This window comes from Trachypithecus francoisi, unplaced genomic scaffold, assembly GCF_009764315.1.
Source record: "Trachypithecus francoisi isolate TF-2019V2 unplaced genomic scaffold, Tfra_2.0 Lachesis_group12, whole genome shotgun sequence".
NCBI classification, from domain to species: domain Eukaryota; kingdom Metazoa; phylum Chordata; class Mammalia; order Primates; family Cercopithecidae; genus Trachypithecus; species Trachypithecus francoisi.
The window spans coordinates 51,948,851-51,970,438 of record NW_022681457.1 but is presented as its reverse complement, the minus strand read 5'-3'; the positions used below and the strand labels follow the sequence as shown (position 1 = coordinate 51,970,438).

General features: G+C 40.6%; 1 protein-coding gene across 11 annotated transcripts in view; it reads right to left on the bottom strand.

Moving 5' to 3' along the window:
* Positions 1-2,848: 2,848 nt before the first annotated feature.
* The window catches only part of LRRC8D (leucine rich repeat containing 8 VRAC subunit D), a 119,653-nt gene continuing 100,913 nt past the window's right edge, over positions 2,849-21,588 (bottom strand). For 8 of the 11 annotated variants that reach the window (XM_033225522.1, XM_033225533.1, XM_033225524.1 and 5 more), the window contains one exon: positions 2,849-5,793. In XM_033225522.1, the coding sequence (XP_033081413.1) occupies positions 3,215-5,791 (2,577 nt within the window). In that variant the 5' untranslated portion in view covers positions 5,792-5,793 and the 3' untranslated portion in view covers positions 2,849-3,214. Of the gene's footprint in view, positions 5,794-9,277; positions 9,349-10,027; positions 10,313-10,388; positions 10,546-21,588 lie in introns of those variants that run through there. The other 3 variants (XM_033225532.1, XM_033225530.1, XM_033225531.1) reach the window with 3 other exon arrangements.

Here is a 21,588-nt window from a genome sequence, read left to right as displayed (position 1 = left end):
TTTTTTAGTAGAGACGGGGTTTCACCGTGTTAGCCAGGATGGTCTCGATCTCCTGACCTCGTGATCCGCCCGTCTCGGCCTCCCAAAGTGCTGGGATTACAGGCTTGAGCCACCGCGCCCGGCCGGCATATTTAAAAACAGACTTTAAATACTCTTTTTCAGATTGGTGCTCAAGGGACTTCATGGAAAGATATGAAAATATTAAGCCAAATCTTATACATACTAACTTGTTTTTCTCCCATGTCTGGTCCAAGCGACGCCAACATAAATTCAAGAGGACACATAGGTTGACAGTCTATTTGGGCCCACAACTCTTTTTCTGTTGCTGAGGCATCAAAACTCAGTATATTTAAAGTCTGTTAAATGAGTCAGCATTTCTCAGGAACTCTCTTTTAGAGTATTCCTATTTGCAAACAGTGGCATGGAATGTGGCATTTAAATCAACTGACCCTAAACTTTTCAGAGTTCAAGGAAATCAGTAAGGGCTGATAGTCAACAGCAATTTGGGTAAGAGAAGAGGTACCCCTTGATACTGTTTGAAGGCATCTAACACCAACCAGTTCTAAGTGACTGAACCCCAAGTAGTGTTTAGGAAACAGGAGCCTATGGGCAGAGCTGCCAGTGGCCAAATTTAGGGATTATCTCATAGATTGTGGTTCCTACAAAATGGCTCTTCTCTGAAAAGCAAAGTGAACTGTGGCGTCCTGCCACACCTGCCCTTCAAAAACAACATACACTTGTTTTAAGAAAGGCAGCTCATTGAGATGTAGTTTGCTACCACATTTAAGGTATATATGTAAAGGCTTTACATATGTAGGGCCTTTTATATGCCAGTTATACTTCAATAAGGTGTTTTGTTTTGTTTTAACAAACGGAAGACAAGTTTTCCAGTCCTAAAAGCAAAGATCCTAAGATCTGGACTCCTTATCTCACAACTGAGATGGAGTGGCATCCTTCTAAAAAGACTGTGCTAATTTCAGGTGGTGGCATTACCAAGCAGGGAGAACAGTGCCCCAAATGGCTGGTGGAAGGGAAATGTTCAGGACCGTTTACAAGTACAAAACTTCCCTGAAGCTCTTCTTTAAGTTCACTCCACCCCCGCCATTATTCATTTACACAGATTTTGTACACTTTTTTTGGTTTGTTTGAGGCAAGGTCTTGCTCTGTCACCAGGTTGGAGTACAATGGCACGATCATAACTCACTGCAGCCTCGAACTCCTGGGCCCAAGTGATCCTCCCACCTCAGCCTCCCAAGTAGCTGGGACTACAAGTGCATGCTACCATGCCTAGCTAATTTTTAAACTTTTTTGTAGAGATGGGGTATTGCTATGTTGCCCAGGCTGGTCTCAAACTCCCGGGCTCAAGCCATCCTCCTGCGTCAGCCTCTCAAAGTGCTGGGATTATAGGTGTGAGCCACTGCACCTGACCCACACCTTCTATAATTGTAATTAAACACTTCTATTATTTACATAATTAATATTTATCTCTCTACTTTACTATATAAACCTCCATGTGGCCAGAACTTATTCCAACACTGAATCCCTTGCTCCTTGTATTAGAAAGGCACCAGGGTACATCATTAATACCAGTGAATACATTAATGAATGCTGAGACAACTGGAAGATGCATAGAAGAGAATTTGCTGTACTGAAAATATGCCACTGCTTTTTGTCTGATTATTCAAACTTAAGCTTAAAAAAATGTTTAATAAGCTAGCCCCCTACCTCAAGCCTTTGAGGAGAAGGAATGGCCAGGGTGCCAGAGCCAGCATCAATTCCTAACTCAGCTACAGGGGCTGCAGCCTTTTCTATTTGTGAGAATACTTCTCAGAGCATTCACAGGCTCTACTGTAGGCAAAGATTCACCTCCACTGGCCACAGACCAGCACTCCTAGAGTTCAGTTCTGGGGAGGAAAGCAAAGATATGAGTCCATCTTTGCCCATTCTCTGCAAAATCCTTCAAGTTGTGCTTAGAAGTGATGAAAGTCCAGTGTTTGAGTCCAGTTTTGTAGCGAGAGGACACTGCTTTGTCAGAGTGCCAAACTGTTCTATTCTCTTGAAAAGAGTCCTGTAGGAGGCCTATGAAACAGCTGGCAGGGAATTTTTTTGATTTTTCTGAGATTGATTAGATACTGGTCAGTTAAAGAAGGAAATCATTATCTAAAAAGTGTATTCTCCTAGCATTTGTCTGGCTATGACTCCTCCTAGCTGCACGCAAACACAGAAAATACAGCTTGTCACTAAGATAGGGACAGATAAGAGTTTCCCTACCCAATGAACTACATTTCCTATTATTTTCCCACCAACACCAGAACAACACTGAAAAGGGCAAGAAATTAAATGATACTTGTGATTCTGTGTTATCTTCCAAATGGTGGTGATACTGGAGGTTTTGTTAATAAGTCATTAAAATTTTTATTTTGTTGTAATAAAATTTATTTTTAGAAAACATTTTCTATTTATTGGCAACCCTATGTTATTGGCAGAAAAATGTACCATATAATCACACGTCCAAACTATGTCAAAAAAGCTATTATTAAGAAATGTGTTATTTCTTGTTACTTATTCTTAAAAAACAAAACCCCTAACAATCCACATACCTCTACTGCATTCCAAGCCTGTAAGAGTATAAAATCTATGACATGAGGTGCTCAGGAGCAGCAGTACCAGTCAACTATTGTGAGGGGTGCTTACTTGAGGCACTTTAAATTAAAACAGGAAATCAATCAGTATTTTAGCAAATCTAAATTTATAAGTTTGAACTTGATGTATCTGTCTTTAGTGATCTGAGTTAAAGCAATATTGCACCAATTAAGCAAAGTAAATTAAGACCCCTCAAAAAAGGTGATATAGTAAGAAAATGTCAATTTAATCATTTACTTTAGCAGGCAAGCAATTTGTAAACATTCAGTAGCGGCAGCATCCAAGTTACAAACAATTTAAAAATAACCAAGATTAGTGATTATAATTTTTCCTTCCCTTTCCCCAGAAGAAGAAGAAGAAAAAAAAAAAGATTTGGAAATGAATGACTTAAAACCCTACAAACGTTGAACATTCAGTTATGTCTTCTATCAGCCTTCTATGCATCCTCTCTGTGTTTTATTTTAAAAGATGTATCTACTCCTAAAATGCATTATCTTGTAATAACTTGTACGTGAGCACTTGCAATCTAGGAAGTTGTTCCTGCACATCGCTGTGCACGTATTCTCTTAGTTTAAATCCCATTTGCAAAGGGAATATTTATGTCTTGATTCAATGCCTCTTTGACTTCGAGTGGCAGGGTGTCAAAAAGGTGATCTTCCACAACAAGCCCGCTTTTCTTGAGCATCCGACACTGGCCCAGCTGGGCTGGCAGGCGGTCCAAGCAGTTCCCCTTAAGCTCCAGCTGAGTGAGCTGGGAGAGCTGACCAACTTTCTCTGGGAGTGAGGTGATGCAGTTTTGTCCCAGATTCAAAGTCCTCAACTTTACGCATTTAAACAATTGTTTTGGCAGACTGTCCACTTTGTTCCCAGTGATATGCAAATGCTGCAGGTTCTGAAGCAATCCTATTTCTATTGGAATCATTGAAATGTTGTTGTAGCTTACATCTAAGCATCTGAGTTTCTGTAAACTAAATACTGCCACTGGTAAGGATTCGAGCTTGTTGTTAGAGAAATAAAGTGACTCCAAGTTTTTGACATGGGTAATAGAGGGAGGAATAGTAACAATCTTGTTATGCCATAATTTTAAACAAGTCAGTCGTTTTAAATGCTGGAAACTGATGATTTCCTCAATTGTGCGAATGTTATTTGACTTTAAATCCAGTTCCTGTAAATTAGAGAGGCTGAAAATAGCATGTGGAATTCTCTCTAGTTCACAGTTCTGGAGTTCCAGCTCGGCGACATTCATCATTTTCTTAAGGCTGTTCAGTACCAAGAGTTTAGTGCCGTCATTATGAATGACTAACTTTGTAAGATGTGGAGCCACATCTGTAATGTTGGAGGGAACTTTGGTCAAATTGCTCTTCACGTGGAGAATCTTAAGGTGCCGCAACTCTCGGAGAGATTCAAGTCCTATCATCTTGTTGTTTTCAGAGTTCAAATTGCCTATTAAGTACAACTCTCGAAGGTTTTTGAGCAAATACACCCAGGCAGGAATTTCAGCCACATCGGTGAACTTCACGTGAAGGCATCTCAAGTGATCGCGAAGAAAGCTAAAAGCAGTCTGTTCAACTTTTGCAGGGCAGTGGCAGAGGTGGAGCTCTTGGAGGTTAGTCATTTGAGAAATCTTAGCAGGAATTTTAGCTTCTGGAATTAGTTCAAGCTTTAGCACATCCAGGTCTGTGAGGTCAAAGACAGCATCGGGCACCCCCGACAGCATGAACAGATGCAACTCCTGCTTGTCCTGGGCATTGCGTGAAACGTGCTGCCTGAGTTTTTCAAATGTCCACTCATGGTTCAAACTAATTTCCCTAAGTTTATTTTCACTAACTTCTGACAAGAACACACCAAAACGCTTGGAATATAGCTGGTCATACTGGTCCACCATGTGGAGAAGGAACGCAAAATCGTTTTTGACATCTGGAATGTCACTAAAACTGCTCTCTTCTCTGACTTTTTCGAAAGAATATTCCTTCAAAGGTATCCTGAATAACCAGAAGAGAGTGTAGAGGCAGATAAAGCCATAAACACAAATAATGGATATGTAACTGATGAGAAGCTTTTTCAACATGTAAGCCATATTGTGGGTGCACTCAAATACCTCATAACCAGTCAGATGCTCAACTTTGGGCTTGCAGACATGTTCAAAGCTGATTGCGTTGACAAAGTTTGCTGTATAGCAGAGAATAAAAATGAACTTGGCTGTTTTGATAACTGTTTGGACGACATAGAGTTTATAGATCAAGTCACTATCTTCCACATGAGCACGGAACTTCCTCACTTTCTCAAACAGGGCTTTGGCCTGCTCTCCATCCTTTTTATCTAGGATGGTCATGCTGGGAACTTCAATCACAGGTTTCTCAGCTGAAAATTTAAAGCCGGTTTTATTGATCATTGGTGTACTGGCACTGGGGCTCCCTTCATCACTGCTGGTAGACACATGCTTTGGTAGAGTCTGGGCACCTGTTATTCTCTGCTTGTTTTCCTCTGAGTCTTCGCATGCTGTCTCAGACAACGCTTTTGTAGTCCAAGGGGATTCAAAGCACTTTCCTAATATTGAAACAAAATGTTCTACTTTTGAGCATGTTTTGGGATATTTGAACCAAAAGTTGCTACTGACCATGAGAATAATAGTATGTATAAGAGCAAGGTATGGAAAGTACTTAGAATACCACGGAAGGGCCAGATGGTAACACATCTGATTAATAAATACATATTGCTGAAAATCCAAGTTTGTTTTTCGACCTGTTGGATCTCTCTTTTCTTTCTTTGCCTCCTGACTTGGAAGTGCGAAATCTGTGCGAGGATATGTGGCTCTGAGAGGTATGTCAGGTGTCACAGCAGATGTCCCAAAGGAAATGTCATTTGTTGTCCGCCCATCTTGGTCTTGGTTGGTGGCTGCTTCCATCTTCGGGATGTTGGTGGTGACCTCGGCATTTCCTGGTGATGTATGTGCCTTTGAATTTACAGGAGATGGCAATACTGGCAAACAGACCACCTGATCTTTGGTAAGTTGCATGGTTCCTGCAAAGATGGCTACCATTAACATAACAACAGCCAGGTAATCCATAAACACATCCCACCATGGTTTCAGGATTCGGTAAGTTGGCTGAATGTCATTAAGTGATGCAACTTCCGCAAGGGTAAACATTCCTAGAAAACAAGAAGACAAAATACATTATTCTAGAGATGCAAGTGAAAAGAGTAAATGAGAAAAAATGCCTGCTCCAAACTAAAGTTTTCTCATTCAGGTCCTACATTTTTATCCAATATAAATGTAGTAGAAAATAAACTAAAAGGGGAATATATAGCTTTTCTCTCCTAGTGCATGGAAGAGGGAAAGAATAAGTAAGAATTGCATTCTAGGTAAGAAATAATGACAGACTGCACCAAGTCCATAGTGGTTACTTAGTGGACCTTGAAGGAGGATATGACAGCAGGATGGCATTTGTTGTGGACTCATTTAAGGTTAAGACTGAAATTTGGAGGTCGAGGAGTGGGATGACTCTTATTTTGTACAAGCCAAAATTGAAGGGTCTGTGTATACCATTAAATACCATTAAACTCTGCATAGTCTTATGTTCCAGACTTAGTTCTAACACTTACTAATGGTGTGATTCCTTAAGCCTTGTATTTCCCATCTGTATAAGAGGGATGAAAACTTCTGAGGGTTGTTGGAAAGGTTAAATTAAGTAATGACTGTGACACTCTTAGCACACCCTCTGGCCACAACTGTTTGTTAGCTGTTTATGTTAGTTCCAATCACTCTGGTGGAAGTGTCCATAAACACTTGAAATTAAGGGTCTAGCGTTTAGGAGGAGTCTTACTATACACACTTGGGATTTATCAATATATATAGCTGAAACTCTGGCCTTTGATGCAGTCCTATGGAAAGCCTGTGGATTGAGAAGACAGCTCAAGACTCAGGTGGCCATGAATTAATCAATGACGGTGATGCTGAATAAGTCAGCACTAGGAAGACACATGATCTCTACCAAAGCAGGTGACCCGAGCAGCCATGAATGAAGCCCCGGTGCCAGGAAACTTGAAAATGTGGTTATTATTCACTATCAGCTGGTAGCTTTATAGCACTGAAACTAGTTTATACAAATAATAAAGTATGAGGGCAATCATCCTAGAAGTAACCAAGAAAAACAGTATTTATAGTGGCAAGTAATGGGAATGGCTTCGCTAATTATGCACATGAACTGAATGTTTCAAGTTTCAACTTCTTGAAAAACCACATTACCATATGTTGTTTTCTTGGGAGGTTCTTGGGTTTCCATATTCATATTGCTTTATCATGTTATTTCTTTAAAAACTAGCAAAAGACAAAGCAATAAAAACCAAGGCGAGTACCCAAGATTTTTGGGAATGCATCTATTTTTTTAAATTAAGGATGGAAGATGAATTTTTAATGTTTTATTTTTATTTATTTATGTCGCCCAGGCTAGAGTGCAGTGGTGCAATCTCAGCTCAATGCAACCTCTACCTCCTTGGTTCAAGCGATTCTCCTGCCTTAGCCTCCCGCGTAGCTGGGACTACAGGCATCTACCATGCCTGGCTAATTTTTGTATTTTCAGTAGAGACAGGGTTTCACCATATTGGCCAGGCTGGTTTCGAACTCCTGATCTTGTGATCTGCCCACCTCAGCCTCCCAAAGTGCTGGGATTACAGGGGTGAGCCACCGCGCCCGGCCAGGATGATGAATTATCTATTCATGGGTTGTCTGGAATGCTGTGTTGAGGAGGATTCTGAGGCCGATTCTGGTTTCAGTAGGTAACGGTACTGTGACTGATTGTTCGTGTCTTCCTTGGATGACACAACGAAAAAGGCATTAGTACTTTGATTCTGCTCTGTTTTAAATTAAGTTTCTGAAAGCAGGGACCAGGTCTTATTTATTTGTTTATTTTTGTCTAAAAACATTCCACATACCTAGTACTGCACAGAGCAGGTACATAATATTTCTTTTTTTTTTTTTTTTTTTGAGGCGGAGTCTCGCTCTGTCGCCCGGACTGGAGTGCAGTGGCCAGATCTCAGCTCACTGCAAGCTCCGCCTCCCGGGTTTACGCCATTCTCCTGCCTCAGCCTCCTGAGTAGCTGGGACTACAGGCGCCCGCCACCTTGCCCGGCTCGTTTTTGTATTTTTAGTAGAGATGGGGTTTCACCGTGTTAGCCAGGATGGTCTCGATCTCCTGACCTCGTGATCCACCCATCTCGGCCTCCCAAAGTGCTGGGATTACAGGCTTGAGGCACTGCGCCCGGCCACATAATATTTCTTAATAAAATATGATGAATACTACAGCAATGATCACATCTGTAGTTAGTTTTGTAAGCAAAATACCTCTTATGTAAGCAGGTAAACATAGGCCTAAGAACTCCAAACATAAAATTGTTAGAAATCACATTCCCAGACTTCAGGGCTTAAGTATGAAATGCCTGGTATCCAGTGTTTGTAAAAAAAAAAAAAAAAAAAAAAAAAAAAAAAATTACCAAGGAAGTGAAAAAAAGCAAAATAACCATTTGTACCTTAGTTGGGGAAGTGGGAGATAACACGCCCACTTGAACCCCTTTTATTCTGAGCTCCTGTATCTTGTGTGGGTTTTGCTTTCATGAATGGCTTGGGTAAGCAGGAAGAAAGGCTACTGGAATCATAGCAAGCTAAACTAAATGAGAAACAGCTCAACCTCATGTCATTTTGAGCTCTTCAGTTCCTATCTAGAATGCACAAAACACAGCATCAAGCTGCAGGTTATACAGAATGACTCTTACTTCATGTACAGAGACTAGAGAGTACACCTTGCACAGGTTTATTTCTGGCAAACAATGTAACAATCATACCTGGGGACCATGGCTTTAAAGGGCCATCTGCATGAGTAATACGAACAATAGATTTTTTTTTTTTGCATGTAATATTTCCTTCAAATAGGATTTTTCTTTACTTTTTAAATAGAGTCATGAACTGCATCATGGTGTTTTGGTCAACAATGGACTGCATATATGATGGTGGCCCCATAAGATACAAGATGGTGGCTCATGCCTATAATCCCAGCACTTTGGGAGGCCGAGGTGGGTGGATCATTTGAGGCAGGAGTTTGAGACCAGCCTGGCCAATATGGTGAAACCCCATCTCTATTAAAAATACAAAAATTTAGCAGGCATAGTGGTGCACACTTGTAATCCCAGCTACTTGGGAGGCTGAGGCAGAAGAATTGCTTGAACCCGGGAGGAGGAAGGAGGTTGCAGTGAGACAAGATCACGCCACTGCACTCCAGCCTGGGTGACAGAGCAAGACTCCATTTTATAATGAAGTACATAGAAACCTGATACAGAGCACTAAACACTGGCATTACAGATCAAGTAGGGCAGTGGTCCTCAACCTTTTTGGCACCACAGACAAGTTTTGTAGAAGGCAATTTTTCCACAAATGGGCGTCGCGGGGAGAGATGGTTTTGGGATGAAATTGTTTCATCTTGGTTGGATCATCAGGCATTAGATTCTCATAAGGTGTGCACAACCTAGATCCCTCACATGCGGAGCTCACAATAGGGTTCACGCTACTATGAGAATCTAATGCTGCTGCTGATCTGACACAAAGTGGAGCTCAGGCAGTAATGCTCACTCTCCTGCTGCTCACCTACTGCCGTGCAGCCCAGTTCCTAACAGCCATTGACAGGTACCAGTCTGCAGCCTGGGGACTGGAGACTCCTGAAGTAGGGGAAAGGACTGATATTCAGTAATGATGTTGGGAATTTGGTCTTCCATATGAATACATACATACATGCATATACACACACACATCATCTAGCTTTGTGTAAGTACACTCTGATATTCACGCAACAATGAAATTGCCTAACACCACATTTTTCAGAAGGTATCCCTATTAAGTGACATATGACTGTAGTTGTATTTGGTTCTAGGGAGACCAGGATGTCTGCGTTGGCAGATTGAGAGAGAAGTGAATTTTGAAAGTCGGTGTACTGAGGACATTGGTTATTTGTCTTTTACACCATGATTATCACAATTGGTCTTTCTGCTGCCAGTCTTTACCTCCTTTAATCCCTTTTCCATCTTGCCATGGGTCCCTCGGTAAAAACTCTCCAGGTTCTCTCTGTTCTAGGCCAGTAACTTCTGCCAGTTTCTCTAACAAGCCATTCTCTCCCTTGTGTTCAGCCTCTCCAACACTTTGTTTCCTCTGCCTTGATTACTTCCTCCCTACTCCTCTTCACCAGGCTATCAGGTTTCTGCAGCCTTTTCCAGAAAGCTTTCCCTGATCCCCTGGTATGGGTGAGGTGCTTCTTTGATGTGTTCTCACAGAACTCTGTACCCCCGCCCATCACAGCTCTTACCACACTGTATTTACTTGTCTGATCGCCCACTGGATTACCTATTCAATGAAGACATGCACTATGTCCAACTTCCTTCTTTGTGCTAGGTATCCAATGCCTGACACATAGTAGGTGCTCAATCAATGAAATGATTTTGAGATCTTGATCATCATCGTCAGCATCCTAAAAATTCCTTAAGAACATTTATTAACATCTACAGATGGTATTGGGCAGAGGAGCATGTTATTAAACTGAATTGCTACCACAAAGCAACCTTGATCTATGCAAGAATGAACACTCTAAGCCAGGTCTCAGCATAAAAATAAATAGTTAAAGGACCATACAGCAGAGACATTGTTGGATCCTTGCAACCAGTGTTATTTTGCAGCTGTTGAAGTGTCAATGGTAGTTTTCAAGCACCTTGTACTCAGGACAGGCTTTGATCCCACGAAACAGAAGAGGCTGTCCACCTTCCCAGTGGGAAAAGAAAAGTTCAAAGGTAGTGGCAGTGGGCACAGCAACAGAATACAGAGTACTGTAACTTCACACGCTGTCACCAGCTCTGGCCCCAGACTCCCTGCAAGAAAGGTAATACTGAATAACAGATAGCGCACGACCACTCCAACCTCAGATGAGCTCCTCTCTTCCAGCACATTGTCTACTCTGCCACCCCCCACCAGAAGTTTTGTGCCCTTGCTGTTTTCTCCAGCCCATTTCTCTTTTTTCTTTCTATTGAACGTTTCCTTAATAAGTGCTAGCTCAAGCACTACCTTTTCCTTCAAATTGCTATCAAATTGTTTAATAATAATCTGTTTGTAGGCCGGGCATGGTGGCTCACATCTGTAATCCCAGCACTTTGGGAGGCCGAGGTGAGCAGATCACCTGAGGTCAGGAGTTTGAGACCAGCCTGGCCAACATGGCAAAACCCCGTCTCTACTAAAAATACAAAAATTAGTGAGGCTTGGTGCCAGGCGCCTATAATCCCAGCTACTCAGGAAGTTGAGGCAGGAAGAACTTGAATCCAGGTGGCAGAGGTTGCAGTGAGGCGAGATCGTGCCACAGCACTCCAGTCTGGGCAACAGAGCAAAACTTCGCCTCAAAAACAAAAACAAAAACAAAATCTGTTTCTAATCTCCATCTCTTCCACTAGATCTTGAGCTCCTTGTAGGCAGAGAATATGTCTTATTCACCTTTGTAATCCACCATGCCCTACTCTCACCCTTGAAGAACATAGATGGCATTTAGGGATGATGATAATGGTGACAGTAATAGTGGCTGTCACTTGTCATTTTCCTTCCACGTGGCAAGCACTGTACTAGGAGCTTTACATCTGATACAACTTCCCAGTTTTATACAGCGCACATTCCGGAAAATAAATGTACAAAAGTTTAAGCTTTGGGGGGCTAAGAGAGTGGCTCTATTTCCAAATGTTGTATGAAATTATAAAATCCACCAGAATTCCTAAAATTAAAATGACAGATAATACTAAGTGCCGGTAGGGATGCTGGAGCAACTGGAACGCAAATACTGCTGGTGAGTGTGTCAATGTTGGGAAACTCTGGGAAATGTTTTAGTATTACCTACTAAAATTGAGCATAAGCACACTCTATGATCCTGCAATTCCACTGCTAGGTATATACCTGTAAGAAACACGGGGCCGGGCGCGGTGGCTCAAGCCTGTAATCCCAGCACTTTGGGAGGCTGAGATGGGCGGATCACGAGGTCAGGAGATCGAGACCATCCTGGCTAACACGGTGAAACCCCATCTCTACTAAAAATACAAAAACGAGCCGGGCGAGGTGGCGGGCGCCTGTAGTTCCAGCTACTCAGGAGGCTGAGGCAGGAGAATGGCGTGAACCCGGGAGGCGGAGCTTGCAGTGAGCTGAGATCCGGCCACTGCACTCCAGTCCGGGCGACAGAGCGAGACTCCGCCTCAAAAAAAAAAAAAAAAAAAAAAAGAAACACGGGTATATATGCATCCAAAAACATGTATGAGAATGCTCATAGCAGCACCATTTGTATTAGCTCTAAATTGTAAAGCTATCCAAATGCCTATCAACTGTAGAAAAAAAAAAAGATGTGGTATATTTATAAAATAGAACACTAGGCAAGAATGAATGATCTGGTTACACGGGTGTGTTCAATTTATAAAATGTGATCTGTACACTCAGGCTTCCACTTCAATAAAATGTTTTTGGTATGTACATTTTCACTTCAATAAAAAGTTTCAAAGGAAGTGGTAAAAGAAGTTGCCGCAGAACCAGCTGTCCTAGGAATGCGCCGTGACATGACACTGAGGCTGTGCCTCCGCCCTGTCCCAAGGCACATCCCTGCTGGCTGGGATTACATGCCAGGGAAGCCTGTCTCTTCCTCTGGTGATCTCTCCTCACTATTTATTTCCCCAGCCTGAGAGTAGGTGCCTGCTTTCCCTGGAGTACAAAGGACTGATTCTGCCATAGAAAAGAAGGTGCAGAGGAAGGAACATACAATATCTGAAAGTTCTGGGTGGAAAAAGTTGAGCGTACACAGGTGGAACACAGTGGAACACTGCCTGAATCCTATTTAACCTTCACAACATTACTCTAAGCAGCCAAAGTGTTATTTACCCTTGAGAGGGGAAGAAATAGACTCACAGAAGTTGTGGACATTAAATAATTAGTAGCAGAGTCTGGATTGAAAATCCCACCTAAGGCCAAAGCACAGGTTCTTCCTACCAGATTACCTTTTCTTCTTTATTTCTCATGTTTGCAGTGCTTTTCGGTTTGCAAGCTACTTTCCTATACAAGATCTCTATTTATTTTCATAATAACCCAGTGGTCTAGGCATTACTACTGCCCAACAGTATGAGGAAACCTGAGGCTCAGAAAGCTTAAATGACCTCTCTGAGCTAATTAATGCATCTTTCATCTCTAAATATTTTTCTCTACCACGAATCATCCAATGGCTGTGTTATTGGCTAAGGGTTGGCTATTGAAGGAGGAAACTCCTCACGGTTGTCCTTGGCTTAAAGGTGACAAAGCAATGAAATTATGTAATCACCACCATCCCTTCCTGACATTCACTAGGAATTCAAGAAAGACACCAGCCCTGTGCCTAGCACCATGGAGGGGAATGCAGAGATGATCTAATATAGATCCTTGCCCTCAAGGAGTTCCCAGTCTAATGCAGGATGATAAGAAATAAGGGTACAATGACAACATATTAGGTTGGTGTGAAAGTGATTGTGGTTTTTGCCACTACTTTTAATGGCAACAGTTGCACCAACCTAATAGTGAGGGCATTGCTCTGACCTTAATACAAAGTAATATGAAGTTAATAGAAAGTATAGCAGATGCACAGGATGGGGCAAGCCCAAGTCTGCATGTAGTTACTGGGAGAACTTCAGAGAGGTGTGGTTTTGAGCTGAGATGAAGGAAGGGTGAGACATGAGGTGGTGGGGAGAGGAGGGAAAACAATTTTGACTGAAGAAATAGCAAGGGCAAAGGCATAGCATGAGATAAATGATGTGCTAGAGAAACTACAAATAATTTTAATGCTATCCCAGTTATTGGTCTAGTATATGCCTGTACAGATATCACATCTCATGGGTAAGCCAAAGTATGGAAATCAAAGCATGGATGTTAACTACAGGCTTAAGAAAGTGCCCAGGCCATAAGGCAGAAAACCAGTACTTTCCAGCAATGTCAGCCACAGGACTTGAATTAATGCATCTGTTATACCATTTTACCCACCAAAAATGGGGATAATGACATATGCTCTTCCTACCAGGGGGGTATTTCAACCATCAACTGAATTAACGATGAACAAGCAATTTGAAAACAAAAGTAGGTTTTCATATATACTGAGTGTGTATGTGTATAAAGTATATTGAACACATATTTATATAATATAGTATATTAAGTACATTATGATCCTCAAGTGACTTACTTTAGGTTCAGATTTGTAACATGGGTAAACTAGTTGCTGAGGCTTGGTGTATGAATGATCCCATCACCAAGGTCAGCAGTCCCCAACCTTTTTGGCACCAAGGACTGGTTTCATGGAAGACAATTTTTCCATGGATGGGGGAGGGGGGTGGTTTCGGGCTAACTCAAGTGCATCACATTTGTTATGCACTTTATTTCTATTATTACACTGTAATATATAATGAAATAATGATACAACTCACCATAATGTAGAATCAGTGCGATCCCTGAGCTTTTCCTGCAATTAGACGGTCCCATCTGAGAGTGATGGGAGACAGTGACAGATCATCGGGCATTAGGTTATCACAAGGATAGCAGAATCTAGATCCCTTGAATTCACAGTTCACAACAGGGTTCATGCTCCTATGAGAATCTAATGCTGCTGCTGATCTGACATGAGGCAGAGCTCAGGCAGTAATGTGAGCAATGGGGAATGGCTGTAAATACAGATGTAGCTCCGCTCCCTCTCCTGCTGCTCACCTCGTGCTGTGCAGCCAGGTTCCTAACAGGCTATGGATCAGTAGCAGCCTGTGGCCCAGGGGTTGGGGACTCCTGATCAAGGTAATGAGCATAGCACCTAACAGGGAGCCTTCCAACCCAACCCTCCTCCTTTCCCTCCCCCATTAAGCAGGCCCCTGTGTCTATTGCTCCCTTCTTTGTATCCATGTGTATTCAGTGTTTAGCTCCCACTTATAAGTGAGAACATGTGGTATTTGGTTTTATGTTCCTGCCTTACTTTGCCTAGGATAATGGCCTGCAGCTGCATCCATGTTGCTGCAAAAAACATGATTCCTTCTTTTTTTATGGTTGCATTGTATTCCATGGTGTGTATGTACCATACAAAAATCCAGTCCACTGTCGACGGACATCTTGGTTGATTCCATGTCTTTGCTACTGTGAGCAGTGCTGCAATGAACATACAAGTACACGTCTTTTTTGTAGAATGATTTGTTTTCCTTTGGGTATATACACAATAGAGATTGCTGGGTTGAATTACAGTTCTGTTTTAACTCTTTTGAGAAATCTCCACATTGCTTTCCACAGTGACTGAACTAATTTACATCCCTACAAGCAGTGCATAAGTGTTCTCTTTTCTCTGCAACCTTGCCAGCATCTGGCGTTTTTTGACCTTTTAATAATAGCCATTCTGGTGTGAGAGGGTATCTCACTGTCTTTTTGATTTGCATTTCTCTAATGATTAGTGATGATGAGCATTTTTTAATATATTTGTTGGCCGCATGTATGTTTTCTTTTGAGAAGTGTTTGTTCATGTCCTTTGCCCATTTTTTAATGGGATTGTTTTTTGCTTGTGGATTTAAGTTCCTTATAGATTCTGGATATTAGACCTTTGTCAGATGCATAGTTTGCAAGTATTTTCTCCCATTCTGTACGCTGTCTGTTAACTGTTGATAGTTTAATTTGCTGTGAAGAAGCTCTTCAGTTTAATTAGGTCCCACTTGTCAATTTTTGTTTTTGTTGCAATTGCCTTTGGGGACATAGCCATAAATTCTTTGCCAAGACCAACATCCAGAGTAGTATTTTTTAGGTTTTCTTCTACAGTTTTTATTGTTTTAGGTCTTACATTTAAGCCTTTAATCCATCTTGAGTTAGTTTTTGTATATGGTGAAAGCAAGGGGTCCAGTTTCAATCTTCTTCATATGGCTAGCCAGTTATCCCAGCACCATTTATTGAATAGGGAGTCCATTTCCCATTGTTTGTTATTGTCGACTTTGTCACAAATATCAGGTGGTTGTATGTGTGTAATTTTGTGGACTCTCTGTCCTGTTCCAGTGGTATGTGTGTCTGCTTTTGTATCAGTACCATGCTGTTTTGGTTACTGTAGTCTTGTAGTATAGTTTGAAGTCACGTAATGTGATGTCTCCAGCTTTGTTCTTTTTGTTTAGGATTGCTTTGGCGATTTGGCTTTTTTTTGGGTTCCATGTGAATTTTAGAATAGTTTTTTCTAATTCTGTGAAAAATGACACTGGTAGTTTGATAGGAATAGCACCGGATCTAAATATTGCTTTGGGAAGTATGACCATCATAACAATATGATTCTTTCTAATGTGAAGTTAAGCCAATGAGAGAAGAGAACAGCACCTGGTTTCTCTGCATCCTATCCATATCTTGAGGTTTGATCTCCTTAGTGAATCAGAACTCAGAATGGCTATAAATGGTTATCAAGGGATTTTTGTTTTTTAACTTGAGAACGGCATATTTATTAAGTATTAATTGCATATATTCTTTGATTTCTCCTTTATAGTATGACTATTGCAACAGACTTAAATAATTACATTATGTGGAAGCAGATTTCACATTCCAAAGCTTTTCTTGGTCAATGGCACACATGAAAATCAGTTTAACATTCCTGCAAGCAAACATTTCTCGTAGAAGTCAAGAAAGCTTTTTGTACTAGAACTGAAAAGGCAAAGTTATTGGACTTTGGTTGAAAAAAACTAAATCTGAAAATAACAGGGTTGAATCTAAATCATTTTAGAATTATGATCCTGTTTTCTTATTCAAACATATGGTTAGTAGTAATGAAAAAAATCAATAACAGTTTAAAAATCAGAAGACACAGTCGTTGGGCAATCCTGTGGTTACACTAAAAAACACTGAATTATATACTTCAAATGGGTAAATTGTATGGTATGTAAATTTTATCTCCATAAAGCTGTTAAATAAATAAACCAGATCTCAACTTTTGTTTATTTTTACTGCCTAAACTGCCTTTCAACAGAAATAGGATAGTGAAGGTAGATATGGTTGTGGCCTATTGTAGCTATTCATGCTAGACTACATTCTAAGTTCAAGCATGTTTTTAAAAGATTGCTTATGTTGTTACCTCTCTAACATTCATGCCTCCTCTGTAAAATCTTAATAATAAAAACCACCTCATAGTGTAATGTATTAGAACACCTGGTTTAGGTCTGGCACAAAGTAAGTCCCCAAAGATGTTTGCGGAATCTGAATTTAAAAAAGAAAAAAAAGAATCATTGAGAAGAAAAGTCTGTCTTAATCTTTAACTGAAGATGACTAGGGTAATTCGTTGAATTTTTGAACTAGCATGTAGCACCATATGCATAGAGTAATCCTAGAATAAATGACTGATGATAAACATTTGGCATTCAATTTTATTTATTCTTTTAGATGTGTTTAAATTAAAATTATTGGCCAGACGCAGTGGCTCATGCTTGTAATCCTAGCACTTTGGGAGGCCAAGGCAGGTGGATCACCTGAGGTCAGGAGCCCGAGACCAGCCTGGCCAACATGATGAAATCTCGTCTCTACTAAAAATACAAAAAATTAGCCAGGCGTGCAAGTTCCTGTAATCCCAGCTATTGGGAGGCTGAAGTATGAGAATAGCTTGTACCCGGGAGGCAGAGGTTTCAGTGAGCCGAGATTGCCCCACTGCACTCCAGCCTGGGCAACAAGAGCAAAACTCCATCTCCAAAAACAACAAAAAAATTAGCTATATGAAGAGGTGGCAAATGGTACTATAAAGAGCACAACTCTGATGCCCAAGAGACCTGGATTCAAATCCTGCTCTTTGTTCACATTTCTTAGCCAGGGTAAATGTGGGTAGCTTGGTGACTGCTGGAAAACATATATTTATGAGATTGTTATGAGCAATACAAGAAAATCCTAGCATTAAAACAGAATATAATCACCTAAATTAAAACTTTAAAAGTTGGCCGGGTACAGCGGCTCACACCTGTGAAATCCCAGCACTGTGGAAGGCTGAGGTGGACAGATCACCTGAGGTCATGAGTTCGAGACCAGCCTGACCAACATGGTGAAACCCTGACTCTACTACAAATATAAAAATTAGCTGGGTGGCAGGTGCCTGGAATCCCAGCTACTCAGGAGGCTGAGGAAGGAGAATCGCTTGAACCTGGGAGGCACAGGTTGCAGTGAGCTGAGATTGCGCCATTGCACTCCAACCTGGGCAACAGCGCAAGACTCTCTCTCAAAATAAAAATAAAAATAAAAATAAAAATAACTTTAAAAGTTTATCTGCACTAGGAGGTCTTAGTACCCCTATTAAAAGAAGGAAGCCAAATGGCTTTGAAATATTATTTAAATAAGAGTTTAATGTATAAAGCAGCAAATGGCTTGATTAATATAATCAATATAATACTCAATTATACTTATTCTTTTTTAGTTTGCTTTGTTTTTTTTGAAATAGGATCTCACTCCAGTTGTCCACGCTAGAGTGCAGTGGTGTGATCTTGGCTCACTGCAGCTTAACTTCCTGGGCTCAGGTGATTCTCCCACCTCAGCCTCTGTAGTAGCCCAGCTAATTTTTTGTATTTTTAGTAGGGACAGGGTTTCACCATATTGCCCAGGCTGGTCTTGAACTCCTGGACTCAGGTGATTCACCCACCTTGGCCTCCCAAAGTGTTGGGATTACAGACATGGGCCACCACATCTGGTCTGTAATTTTCCATGTAGGCATGAATTAACTACCTAATCAAATACCAACTTTCACTTTCTTTCTGCAGGGAAAAAAGTCAGCCCTCTTGGTCAACCTGGGCAAATGGGAGAACATGTAAGAGACTTATGAGGATCAAATTCTCAAATCTTTCATTGAAATAAATCAAATGAGAACAAATTACAGTTTATAACGAGCTACAACCTCTCTACAATAAGCCTTCCTCAACACTCAACAAACGCGTAAGCACATATGTGTATGTACACACAGATACACACAACACCCAAATCAGATATCAAAAATTTATATGGTTAAAGAAAATAACAAATGCTTCAGAAGCAATAGGGGAAAAAGGAATGATTTAGTTTTTTTCCAATAGGCCTCTGTATTACTGTATTATTTAAGTGTTCATAGTTATGGGTATTACAAGCATACAAAATACTCTATAGCTGATATAACTCTATACAGAAATGAAAAGTAAGTCACTAGTGTCACTCCCTCTTAAAAGATTATGATAAGAAATTAAACTTTTAAAAATAGTTCCTTTCTAATGCTATTTTGGTTTAGATACCTCAAAAATAACTGAAATAATTTTTTTTACGGAAAAAATCTCAAGGTTTTAAGAAACACTCCTTACATAAAACTGATCTCAGAGTTCGCATTGGGCAAAAACCGTTCACTTTTCTAACCACCAAAAGCTTTTTATAAATCCATTTAACACCTAAAAGAACAAGACTATAGAAAATTCATAACTTATGAAATATAAAAAGAACTTTACACAAATTACATTTTAGTGTCTCTTTTAGGATTTCTCCCTAGTGTAGTGCTATTCACAGAGCAAATTTGCTTCAGAGCTAAGGAACAGAACTCTAAATATGTTAATAGGTCTAAAGCAAAGTATCTTAGGAATTAACAAAAATGTGTTAGTACACTGTTGTGAATTTGATTTTACTTCTAGCTCTCAATTCTAAAAGTCAAGGCCCACGTTTGAGGGCTTACAAATGAGATGTTAGTCACAGAACAATAAAAAACAGGCTCTAAAATCAATGGCTTCCACATTTTATTCCACACAATCTCAGTTTCTTCTATAAGCTATCACCAGCATTCACTTAAATCATGAACTCAGGCCAGCAGAATTTCACAAGAGCTTCAGTATCTATAGACCCCGCTTAGTGTACCCTCTACTAGAAACTTGAACAAATAATTACGGAGTTTTTGCTATAGGGTTCTGGGGATTAAAAAGGGAAATAATTTTTTAAAAAATCAAAAGCTGTCCTTACTGAGAAAGCAACTTAGAGGAAACATAAAAAGAGCAAGGGATAATGACAATAGTTTCATTAGTCCCTAAAACAGAGTCTGGCAGCTAAGAGACCTTAATAAAGGCTCCAGAGAAAGTCATCCCAAACTGAGTGAAGAATTTGGTTCAACGTTATCGCCTAACTTCATCCAGTTTATGAGACAGTTAGTAGGATTTCTATTGGGAGCTTTGCTTGCATTTTTAAATTTCCTGCTTCTTTCCATCTGCAAAATGGACATCTTAGATTAAACCTGACCATTTTCCTTTTAAGTTTACTGACATTTAATAGTATTTCTTCTAGCATATACCTGGCATAGCATATCCCTGACAACCAAGCAGCTTTCCATGGTCCCAGGAAGTTGCCACATTCTTTTCCAGTTATTTTTTGGGACCAAAAGACTCTCTGATCATAAATCCATAAATATGTGCTCTGGTGATAGACAGCTGGGAGCCTGTCAGTCCTCATTCCTGGTTTGGTACAGATTACTGGAAAAAGTACCTGAGTACCTTGCCCTGGATGCTTACCTCACTAACCCTCAAAAAGTTCTCAAAGTCAGTATGAGAGAAAAATACTCAGATACAAATTCTAATCCTTGGATAGGTAGCTTACTAAGTTAAAAGGATTACTTGGTCGTTTATTAGGAGATTCTAGCCAGTAGGACCAGAAATGAATGCAAAGTCAGACAATGGCTGCTCATGACACTTGCAGAACTGTCAGTTCTGTCTGTCTCCCTTTCTTCCTCCTCTTGGGTTTCCATGCCTCCACCTAATGGGAGGACAGTTTCTTTTATCAGTATATCCTCAGGGCACAGCACAGATTAGGCACTTAATAAAGGTTTGTTAACAGAATGAATCACTCACAATTGTACAGCATTCCAGAAGGGTGCTCAGAAGGCACCCAACCTGAACCAAATACTGGCAGTGAGAAAAGGTCACTATTAATTATACCAAAGTCAAAATGATCAACTTTGACAGGCATTTTTCAATGTCCAGCTGGGCAACGTATTAGAACTCTTTTTAACAGGTCATTCTGATGCTAAGTCATTCCGATAGACCACCTGTATGCAGTCTGGCTCGTAATTAAGCACTCTACAGGAAAACAAAGACAAAGGTAAGCTTGGGCATACCCTCACTAGGAGATAATACCAAGAACTAATTCCTAGCAGAGGGCAGGTGATAAGCCAGTATGATCTCTGGGGCAGTGGCAAGTAAACACCATTTTAGCACGTAACAGGTGATATAACATGGCAGAGAGGAAGGAGCTCCAGAGGGGGAGGACCCTTGAGACACTGAAGGTGCCAGCACCTCAGGCCTCCTTTTCCTTGTCCTGCATGGGATTTTCTGCCCTCAGTGGAGGCAGAAATTCTGACTGAGAGTAACCCCGGAGTTAGTGGTGAATGCCATATGTGTTAAGGCAGAATACCATGTGCAAGTGTTGAGCAAGTACCTGGCACATGGTAAGCACTGAATAACAACTGCTGGTTATTATTCATTGTGTGGAATAAGGTGCTTTATATAAATAACCCTATCAGCATTCATCTTTACCACCTGGTACTGAGAAGTTTGTCTTTCATGATGAAATGGTATGAGCCATGGAACCCAGATGTTCTCCACTTGGCTTTGGGTTCCAAAAAATTCAGCCAATTTTATAAGGCATTATAAGCATTAACTCTAAGTCTTCTTTTAATTATTCATTTGCTCATTTATTCCTTTACCTAAGAAATATATACTGTATACTCAAGCGTTAACACTATGCAAATTCCTGGAGAAAGCGTGGGGAGTAAATTCAGACATATTTCCTCTCTCACACAGTGCATAGTGTAGTGGAAAGAAATATTCATCTAGTTGCGTACATAAATTAAATCATCAATGTGAAGAGCTACCAACAAGAAGTACAGGCTGAGGCAGATTTGCCATGCAGTG